The sequence below is a fragment of the Orycteropus afer genome, unplaced genomic scaffold, assembly GCF_000298275.1.
Source record: "Orycteropus afer afer isolate SDZICR_OR568_19922 unplaced genomic scaffold, OryAfe1.0 scaffold00092, whole genome shotgun sequence".
Classification (NCBI taxonomy): Eukaryota; Metazoa; Chordata; class Mammalia; order Tubulidentata; family Orycteropodidae; genus Orycteropus; species Orycteropus afer.
Window position 1 is genome coordinate 6,465,133 of NW_006921679.1, and position 11,508 is coordinate 6,476,640.

At 45.3% G+C, this 11,508-nt stretch overlaps 1 protein-coding gene across 1 annotated transcript in view; it reads left to right on the top strand.

Moving 5' to 3' along the window:
* Positions 1–11,508, top strand: part of TNFRSF19 (TNF receptor superfamily member 19) — a 112,548-nt gene that overhangs the window by 53,534 nt on the left and 47,506 nt on the right. Inside the window, exon 4 of the mRNA XM_007942531.1 lies at positions 7,051–7,136. Coding sequence (XP_007940722.1) covers positions 7,051–7,136 — 86 coding nt within the window. The remainder of the gene's footprint in view (positions 1–7,050; positions 7,137–11,508) is intronic.

An 11,508-nucleotide genomic window follows, 5' to 3' on the forward strand; every position in this document is an offset into this window, starting at 1 on the left:
ATCGGGCAGTGTTTCGTTCTGCTGTGCATGGGGTCGCTATGAGTCGGAAACGACTCGATGGCACTTAACAACAACAACAACAACATCACTACGGAAGTAGATTGCCCAATCTTCCTTCCGAGGAGTGGCTAGTGGGTTTGAACCGCCAGCCTTCTAGTTAGCAGTCAAGTGTCTTAGGCACTATGCCACCAGACCTCCCATTGTTAGTGTGGAGGAATTCAACTGATTTTTGTATGCTGACCTTGTGTCCTGCCACTTTGCTGAATCCTATTAATCCCAATAGTTTTCTTTTCAAGTCTCTTAGATTGTCTATGTATAAGATCATATCATCTGCAAATAGTAATATTTTAGTTCTTTGCCAATTTGGATGCCTTTTATTTTCCACTGTTGCCTATTGCTCTGGCTGGGACTTCCAGTACAGTGTTGAATGACAGTGGTGATAGGGGGCATCCTTGCCTAGTTCTCTTTCTCAAGGAAAATGCTTTCAGTCTCTCTCCACAGGGAATAATGTCAGCTGTTGGTTTTGTGTACACGCCCTTAATTATGTTGAGAAATTTCTCTTCTATTCCCATTTTGTTAAGAATGGGTGTTGGATTTTGTCTAAGCCTTTTCTGCATTGACTAATAAGATCATGTGGTTCTTTTCCTTTGTTTTATTCATGTGGTGGATTATATTCATTGCTTTAGGAGTAAATATTTTCAAGTCATAACTCTTAAGGTAGGAGCTCTGGTGGCGTAGTGCCTAAGGCATTTGACTGCTAACCAGAAGGCTGGCGGGGCGGTTAACACCCACCAGCCACTCCTTGGAAGGAGAACTGGGGAAATCTACTTCCATAGAGATTCCACTTTGGAAACCCAAGGAGGGGTTGCTATGAGTTGAATCGACTCGACAGCAGTGAGTTTTTCTTTTTTTTTTTTTAAACTCTAAGGGACTTCTATCTAGAATCTACAAAGAACTCTTACACATCCATAATAAAAAAACAAACAATCTAGTTTAAAAATGGGCAAAGTAACTGAATAGATATTTTTCCAAAGGAGAGATACATATGGCCAAGAGCACAAAGATGCATAGCATCACTAGCCAAGAAGCCAAACCCACTGCCATCAAATTGGTTCCAACTCATAGCAACCATATGGGACAGAGTAGAACTGGTCCATAGGGTTTTCAAGGCTATCATCTTTATGGAAGCAAAGCCCAAACCAAACCCACTGCCATCGAGTTGATTCCAACTCATAGCAGCCCTATAAGATAGAGTAAAACTAATCCCATTGGGTTTCTAAGGCTGTATATCTTTTTAGAAATAGACTGCCTCATTTTTCTCCCATGGAACAACTGGCGGGTTCAAATTGCCAATCTTTTGGCTAGCAGCCAAATGCCTTAACCACTGTGCAACCAGAGCTCCTTATTAGCCATTAAGGAAACGCAAATCAAAAGCACAATGAGGAACCACTTTACTTCCATTAAAAGACCAAACCACACCCAGTACTGTCAAGTTGATTCCTACTCAACAGCAACCCTATAGAACAGAATAGAACTTCCTGAGAGGGTTTCTAATGCTGTAAACCTTTTGTGGAATCAGACCACCACATCTTATGTCCACTAGGATAGTTATAATGAAAAAGATGAACAACAACAAGTGTTGGTGAGGATGTGGAGAAATTAGAACTGGCCTGCACTGGTGGTGGGAATGTACAGGGGTGCAGCCGCTGTGGAAAGCAGTCTGACAGTGCCTTAAAAAATGTTAAAGAAAGCGTTGTCTCATGAGCTAGCAATTCTACTCCTAGGTATATACTTGATAGAAACGAAAACATGTGTCCATACATAAACTTTTTTTGAATGCCCATAGCAGTAGTATTCATAATGGCCACTAAGTGGAAATGGCCCAGATGTCCCCGAGCTGGTGACTGGAGGAACATGATGTGGTCCATCCATACAGTGGAGTATTATTTGACTATAAAATGTAATGACGATCTGACACACGCTGCAACATGGATCCAGCTGGGAAACACTATGCTGAGTGAAGGAAGCCAGACACAAAAGGACAGATAGGGTATGATTCCAGAGATAATGACATGTCCAGAACAGGCATAGAGACTGGAGCACTGGTGGTGTAGGGGTTAAGGTATTTGACTACTAACCAAAAGGTTGGTGGTTTAAGCCCACCAGCTGCTCTGCAGGAAAAAGATGAGGCATTCTGCTTCCGTAAAGATTTAAATCCTTGGAAACCCAATGGGGATCTCTATGAGTCGTAATCTACTCGATGTTGTTGTTTGTTGTTATGTGCCATCGAGTTGGTTTTCGAGGCAGTATCACTACGGAAGTAGATTGCCCTATCTTTCTTCTGAGGAGTGGCTGGTGGGTTTTTTGAGTAAAGAGACAGAAAGTAGATTAGCTGTTGCCTGGAGGTGGGAAAGGAGCTCTGGTAGCATAGTGCCTAAGGCACTTGACTGCTAACCAGAAGGCTGGCGGTTCAAACCCACCAGCCACTCCTCGGAAGGAAGATGGGGCAATCTACTTCCATAGAGATACCGCCTTGGAAACCCAAAGAAGGGTCACTATGAGTTGGGTCCAACTTGACGGCAGTCAATTTGGTTTTGTTTTTGGAGGTGGGAAGTAGTGGGAAGCCACAGGGATGGGGTGGAGAGGTGTGTGTGTATCTATCGAGTGCTAATGGGTTCAGGTTTACTTTTCTGGGTGTTGAAAATATTCTAAACTTGATCGTGGTGATGGTTGTACGATTATGTGACTCTGCCAAAAGCTGTTGAATTGTACAGTTTAAATGGATGAATTGTGCGACAAGTGAAATTATATCTTGTACATAAAATACGAAAACAAAAGTAATTGTCCATTGTCTCAGACCTGTGCTGTGTTCTGTGAATATTGTCGCTCAGAGTTTTGATCTTGCGTGAATGTAATCAAGAAACACGAACTGAACGTCAGCAAATACTGCTGGGCATAGCCTATGATCCTTGACCAATGCATGTCTGTACATGCCTCCTCTTTTCTCTGAGGGCTCAGAAGAGAGGTCTCTGCAGCAGACGCAGGTGCTGAGGCAGGCAATGTCTGGAGGAGTGGGGAAGGGCCCAGACGCTGGGACTCGATGTTCCAAAGCTGTGTCCTCTGCTTGTACACAGGGAACCATAGTGGATGTGGGGTTGGAGTGCTTTTTCATCTGAGACAGGATACATTTCCCTGGATGCCAGCAAAGGCATTGTTCCTCATGCTTAACCTCATTTGTTGTCGTTTGAACCCACCGTGTTAGTTTTGCTAATGTTTGTTCATTCGTTAAATAAATACTGATATTCGGGAAAGCTAAAACTGAAAAAAAAAATTTGAATGATGTTTAACAGTTTATTTGTATAATTAGTTTAATATTACATCCTTTCAAAACCAGCCTCAGAGTATGAGGCGGGTGATAAGTCCCTAGAGACTTTTAGCCAGGGCTTTTCAATTTTACTAGGAGCTCTGGTGATGCAGTGCATAAAGCATTTGACTGCAAACCAGAAGGTTGGGGGTTCAAACCCACCAGCTGCTCCGTGGAAGGAAGATCATCAGAAGGAAGATGAGGCAGTCTACTTGTGTAAAGATTTACCACGTGGGAAACTCAGTGGGGGTTGTACAATGGCAGTGGGTTTGGTTTGGTTGGGTTTCAGTTTTACGAACTTTCTTCTTGTGTGACCACATTTCTGCAGAGAAGGCAAAGAGTTGAAACTCATTCTATAGACAGGAAGATTGAAGCTTCAAGGAAACAAGCAAATTACATATCGCTTTCTGAACAAATGCTGTCAGCCCCAGGCACAAGCTGGGCATTTTTCTTCCTGGTGCCACTCCCAATTTCTGTAGCCTTGGGCCAGTTGCTGTCGAGTTGATTCTGACCCGTGGCGTCCCCGTGTATATCGGAGTAGAACTGTGCTCTGTGGGACTTTCGGTGGCTAATTTTTCAGAAGCAGATCAGGTCACCAGGCCTTTCTTCCAAGGCACCTCTGAGTGGCCTGGAACCTCCAACCTTTCAGTCAGCAGCCACCTCACTCTGTCAGAGGTCATCTGCCACCCACAGGCTCAACCCCAAGAGGATCCCAGCTGCTTTCTCCGCAGTAGCAAGTTGGGTGTCAGAATCGTCTGCCCTCGCTCCAGGCCCACAATCTGGGTTTTCTGGATCATCATTATTAGAAGCAACAAAGAGCCGGCAGGGGCAGGTTGTCCCCTTAGCTCCAGGTCTCCTTAGTGGAGAGGGGCTACTGCACTGGAACCAGACAGAGGAGGTTGTAGGCCAACTGATCACACTCTGGAAAAAACAGTAGTGGCAATCACATCAAATAATTATTTAGAGCTTGCTGTGGCCTAGGAGCTCTGGTGGCATAGCTCCTAAGGCATTTGACTGCTAACCAGAAGACTGGTGGTTGAATCCACCAGCCATTCGTTGGAAGGAAGGTTGGACAATCTACTAACCAGCCAGTTGTTCCTTTGTCCCTAGGTACATTCAACAACTGTAAGCCAGTTACTTAACTTCTCTCACCCCCATCGTTCTCATGTGCAAACTTACGGCCTAATAATATTGCCAACCTTGGAAGAATTAAAGTGCACTGCATGTAAAGTACCTAGCAAAGTGTCTAGTCATAAACCCTACAGCCTCATAACGTCCCTAGAGGACAAAGTGAAAGTGCCCCATAGGATTTCCAAGGCTGTCAATCTTTACTGAAGAAAAGCCCAAACCAAACCCACAGCCAGAGTCAATTCTTGCTCACAGCACCCCTAGAGGACAGACTAGAACTGTTGCATATGGTTTCCAAGGTTGTCAGTCTTTATGGAAGCAAAGCCCAAAGCAAACTCATTGCCTCAAGTTGATTCCAACTCACAGCACCCCTAGGGAACAGAGTAGAACAGCCCCATAGGATTTCCAAGGCTGTAAATCTTTATGGAAGCAAGTTCAATGGTTTAACCACTGAACAACCAGACCTCCTAGCCCATAACCTCCATTGTCACGTTGGATTTGACTCATAGCTACCCCTCCTTGGGTTTCTGAGGCAGTATCACTAGGGAAGTAGATTCCCCAATCTTCCTTCCAAGGAGTGGCTGGAGGATTTGAACCACCAGCCTTCTGGTTAGCAGTCAAATGCCTTAGGCACTATGCCGCCAGAGCTCCTAGCCCATAGTAAGCTCTAAATAATTATTTGATGTGATTGCCGCTACTGTTTTTTCCAGAACATGATCAGTTGACCTACAACTACTTCTGCTTGGCTCCAGTGCACTAACCCCTCTCCACTAAGGGGAGCTGGAGCTAAAGGGACAACCTGGCTCCTGCCAGCTCTTTGTTGCTTCTAATAATGATGATCCAGAAAACCCAACACAGTTGCCATCAAGTCGATTTCAATTCGTAGTGACCCCATGTGTGTCAGAGTAGACCTGTGCCCCACAGGGCTTGCAGTGGCTTGGTTCTCAGAAGCAGGTTGCCAGTCCTTTCTTCTGATGCACCTCTGGATGGGCTCAAGCTTTCATCCGTTTGGTCAGAAGCTGAGCCCTTCACCGTTTGTACCACTCAGGGACTCAGCAATAATGTGAGCTAATAACATTGATTGTGCACTTCACACGGATTCAGTCACCAAAACCACTCAGAGAAGTGGGCATTACTACTGTCCCCTAGGCCTGGAAATCTGCTTTCAAAAGGTCAGTGCAGTTCTACTCTGCACATGTAGGGTCGGCATCGGTTCAAATCCACTCAAAGCCACTAAAACCACAAAGTGATCATTTCTAGGTGGGTCAACTCTACTCTGCATGCTTGGGGTCACTGTGAGTCAGAACTGACTCGAGGCAACTAACAACAACAACAGCACCTCATTTATATGGTATTTTGAAGTTTAAATTGTAGCAGAAAAGCCAGAGGACTGATTTCATATTCCCTCACCAGCAGCCTGACCCCAGTGTAGGGAAAGTGTGGGCTGAGTAAAATCTGCAACGTTGTATTAAGTGGAATTGGTATTTATCAAGTTCCCACAACAGGCTCAGGAGGGCTTTTTCAGGGATGTGTCTATGTAAGAAAGGAGCTCTGATGGTGCAGTGGTTAAAGCATCCCTGGTAACCAAAAGGTTGGTGGTTCAAACCTAACAGCCGCTCTGTGCGGAACCAATGAGGTAGTCACCTTGATTAAAGATTGACAGCCTTGGAAACCCTGTGGGGCAGTTCCACTCTGTCCTCTAGGGCATCTATGAGTCAGAATGGACTCCACGGCAGTGGGTGTGGTTAGGGCTTTGCTTCTGTAAAGATGACAGCCTTGGAAACCCTGTGGGGCAGTTCTATATTCTGTCCTATAGAGTTGCTGTGAGTCAGAATTGACTTAATGGCAGTGGGTTTGGTTTGGGTTTGTCTGTGTAAGGTATCACAATGCTAGAAGCTATGCCACTAATATTACAGATACCAGCAGAGTCACCCATGGTGGACAGGTTTCAGTGGAGCTTCCAGACTGAGTCAAGCTGTGAAAAAAAGGCCTGACAATCTACCTCCAAAAGTCAACCAAGGAAAACTGTATACTTCATAATAGAAGATTATCCAATATGGTGCTGAAAGATGAGCCCCCTAGGTTGGAAAACTCAAAAAAACCAAAGCCACTGCCATTGAGTCAGTTCCAACTCATAGTGACCCCCATTGGGTTTCCAAGGTGGTAAATCTTTACAGAAGTAGATTGCCCCATCTTCCTTCTGCAGAGTGGCTGGTGGGTTTGAACTAGCAACCTTCTAGGTAGCAGTCCAATGCCTTAGGCTAGAAGCCACTCAGAATACACAGCAGCTGCGACAGCAGACTGGAACAGACCAGTGGTGGTGGAGATGGCGCGGGACCGGGCACCCTTTCCTTCTCCTGTACACGGAGTCACCGTGATTCAGAGCTGGCTAGAGGGCCACTATCAGCACCAACATTATATTTAACACTTTTGAGTCCATTTTTTCCAAACAATAGAATTGTTAATGGTGACTGCCCATCATTTATGACGCTAATCTGTTTGCTCAGCTGTGAGCGTAGATGAAAGCACTAACAGGATTATTTTCCTTTATCTTCTAGGTTTTATAGGAAGACAAAGCTGGTTGGTTTCCAGGACATGGAGTGCGTGCCTTGTGGAGATCCTCCTCCCCCTTACGAACCACACTGTGAGTGAACTTTACCCCACAGCAGATTGGACTCTTGGCTTTTCCTTTTCTTTTTCTTTGAACCTTTCTTCAGTTGGCCAAGGAAGTAGGCTCTGTCTGCCTGAGGGTTGCAGATGCACCCCTGGCTCCAGCTTGCCAGCAGGACACAAGGCCTTTGATTATGGGCTCTGTCAGCACCTTGTGCTCATGGTTTGAATCACAATGAAATACAGACATCTGCAGCACACCATCCAGTTCTTACCATTTATTCTAGATCTCTAACTCAGACACCTCAAGAGAAACAGATGTTCTACATCATGATGTCTTTGTGCCATGGACTCATGGGACTAACAAAAAAAAATCAACAAACCAACCAATGGCTGACAATCCAGTTGACTCCAGCCCATGGTTGACCCCCATGTGTGTCAGTAGGACTGGCCTCTATAGAGTTTTCAGTGGCTGGTTTTTCAGAAGTAGATCCCCAGGCCTTTCTTCTGAGGGACCTCTCAGTGGACTTGAACCTACAGCCTTTGGGTTAGTAGCCAAGCATGGTAACTGTTTGCTCCTATGGCCCCACCAACACCATATAACTGTTTGCACTTCGTAATCGCTGGACAGTGTTCTGTGTTGGCTTCTCGACCTTTCCGGAGACCTTTCTGTAGATAAAGCCCTCTCCCTGACATATTTGTTAGTGAAATACGTCATTGGAGTATGAAATCTGAGTTACTTCACTCATTTATTCTGTTTCTCTTTCAAGCAATAGATGAGAACCCAGTGCATGCTGGGATACCACTGTGATACCATTGTAATGAGAAAACTGGGCCGTTTCCACTGTAGATTCACACTAGTTATTCTTTGACCGTAGTTTTCCTTAGGTAGAAAAGGAATTTGTCACAAGTTGTTGCCAGCCTCTTTTATGGGAAGAAGTAGGGCTCCTCACTCATCTCCATCTTACATACAGACCTGATGGAGGCCCAAAGGTCATGGGACAGACAGGGAATGGGCAAGGACCTCCTCATAAGCTGTTCTCTGGACAGTCTCCTCTGGACTCAGCAGGGTTCCGGTCAGCTGCATTTACACGCACGCAAGAACCAGCCACGAGCAGGAGCGAGGATGCAGGAAGGTGTTTATGCCATGCACTGGTTGCTGATGCCTTCCTGGAAGGACCGGTAACATACTCATTGCCATCAAGTAGATTCCGTCTCCTTGCGAGCCCCATTGGGTTTCCAAGGCTGTAAATCTTTGCATAAGCAGACTGCCTCATCTTCCTGCTGCAGAGCGGCTGATGGGTTTGAACCATCAACCTTCTAGTAAGCTATCGAATGCCTTACACAGTGTGCCACCAGAGCTCCTTCATAAACCCACACCCACTGCCATCGAGTCAGTTGTGACTCATAGTCACCTGCACTGGGTTTCCAAGGCAGTAAATCTTTATGGAAGTAGATTGTCCAGTCTTCCTTCCATGGAGTGGCTGGTGGGTTTGAACCACCAAGCCTTCTGCTTAGTAGTCAGATGCCACCAGAGCTCCTTCATAGCTGTTTATATTTAGGAGTTGCTTTTATGTAATTTTCAGTACATGGTGTCTTAGCTTCCTAGAGCTATTATAACACAGATGTCACAAGTGATTGGCTTAAAAGAGCAGAAATATATTTTCGTACTGTTCTACAGGCTAGGAGTCTGAATTCAGAGTCTTTGGGATGTTCATATAGCATTTGCCTACCCCACCACCACCACCTCGTTTGTACTTTTTCCTGTCTCCTTGGCTCTTTTCATAACTCAAGTGCTTAGTTCAAGACCCACCCTATACTGTAAGGCTCATGAACATGACAGAGAAAGCACTCTTCCCAAATAGGATCACATGTACAGGTAGAGGGATGAGGATGCCGACACGTATTTTGTGGGGACACAGTTCGGTCTGTAACACATGGGATCTGGCCTCTTGCTTCTGTCTCTGGCAAAAGTCCTCTCTGAACTCACTGAAGTGTTTGCATTTTTTGATAAAGTCACATCCTGCTTCTTTTTCCAGGAATATCATAGAATGGTCATGGAAGCTCTGGTGGTGTAGTGCCTAAGCCACTTGACTGCTAACCAGAACGCTGGCAGTTCAAACCCACCAGCCACTCCTTGGAAGGAAGGTTGGGCAATCTACTTCCTTAGTGATACCTCCTCAGAAACCCAAGGGGGGTTGTCTCTATGAGTTAGGTCCAACTCGACGGCACATAACAACAACATAACAACATAGAATGATCCAGCCCACTTCATTTTGCCCTTTACCAAACAGCATTGCTTTCTCTTTCTCCTGTGAAGTGACCAAAGAGAAAAACAATTAAAGACTCTTTATAATTTTTACAGAAATGTTCACTGACCGTCATTTTTCTGATATGTAAGTAAGTCATTGCAATTAGCAAATGCGCTATTGCATGCCTGTTGCATATTCAGGAGCTCTGGTGATGCAGCGCCTAAGGCATTTGACTGCTAACCAGAAGGTTGATGGTTCAAACCCACCAGCTGCTCCACAGAAGGAAGATGGGGCAACCTACTTCCATAAAGATTTACCACCTCAGAAACCCAATGGGGATCGCTATGAGGCGAAGTCAACTCAATAGCAGTGAGTTTGGGTTTTGTTTGTTTGTTTGTTTCAGTGGCATACTGGTTAAGCACTCATCTGCAAACGAGAAGGTCAGCAGTTTGAACCCACCAACCACTCTGTGGGAGGAAGATGAGGCAGTCAGCTTCCAGAAAGGTTATAGCCTTGGAAACCAAACCCAGTGGGGCAGTTCTGCTCTGTCCTATCAGGTCGCTATGAGTCGGAACCGACTCCATGGCAATGGGTTAGTTGTTGGTTGGTTATGTATTAGTCAGACTACAGGTGCTTCACCTGTTTTGTTTTACATAATTTTCTCTCTTCTCCTGTCACTAGCCCACATTCATCAATGAACACTCTGAGTCCACAAATGCTCCCTTTGCTGGCTGGTCAATGGCAGAGACAACATCTGTGTTAGATTGGGTTCTCTAGAGAAACACAAAAACCAGCAAAGTGTATATATATATTTATAGAGAGAGAGAGAGAGAAATTTATCTTAGGAAAATGGCTCACAAGCGTATAGAAGCCAACAAGTCCAAGCCGACAAGTCCAAGTCTCTGGAGGAAAATGGACTGGAGGCAGCTTTAGCTTCCGTAAGCACAGGGGGCCGAGAAATTCAAGGCTGGCAGGCAGTATGCTGGTTGTTGACTCCGACAAAAGATGAATCCAAGATCTCCAGGCCGAGTGGTGGGCTGCTCACTCACGGAAGTATGTAGTCCGCACACCAGGGTTCCAATCCCTCCAGGAATGTGTCTCTTCCCAGGATGTCCCTGGTTATCTTGGAAGCAGGCCACACCCCTAGGGAAACTCCCCTTGGGCAGACTGGCCACTCAGAACACAGTCATCTGATCCCATCATGGGAACAACCATGCAGAACTGGAGTCCAGCCAAGTTGACACACAGCTCCAGCTATCACAACATCCAAACTCTGGTGTGTGTGACTCCAAATGTTATGCTCTTTGCACCACGCTCTACTGCCTGTACCAAAAATCAAACTAATCCACCCTCAGTTGGCTAATACCATAGCCTACATGTTGACTTTTTCTTGTATGTTGTTGTTGGGAGCTCTGGTGGCGTAGTGCCTAAGGCATTTGACTGCTAATCAGAAGGCTGGCGGTTCAAACCCACCAGCCACTCCTCGGAAGGAAGGTTGGGCAATCTATTTCCGTAGTGATACTGTCTTATGAAGTCCTTTGTTGTTGTTATGTGCCATTGCGTCAGACCCGACTCATAGTGACCCCTCGGGTTTCCAAAGCAGTATCACTATGGAAGTAGATTGCCCAACCTTCCTTCCAAGGAGTGGCTGGTGGGTTTAAATCGCCAGCCTTCTGGTTAGCAGTCAATGCCTTAGGCACTAGGCTACCTGAGCTCCCATGAAGTACTTTAGCAAACTATAATTTTTAAATGGAAGTTAACTCATTTGATGGATAGATAGATTGATAAAGATAAATGAATATACATTTCTTCTATATGAGAGTTTCAAAAGCAAAGGAAAATAAAGTATTTGCCAGTGTCGGAGATGCAGTTTATTCAGGCCATAGAGCAGGACAGTCTGGGGTCTTTCGTGAGCAGTAAGCCTTATCTCTACAAAGAAAAATTTGCTGCCTTTGGCACAGTTCTTGGAAATCATTCAGAACATAACTAATCCCTTCCAGAGAGATCTTGAAGTCTTTTGGGGCTGTTTTGTAAGGCGCCATATGTTTTCATTTCTTCTCTACTTTGGGCTTTTTAACTCATCCACAGAGAACTGCTTCTCCAGTGATCTTACCCCTGAGGACCTCTTGTATCATTTTGACTCCTCTGCTACAA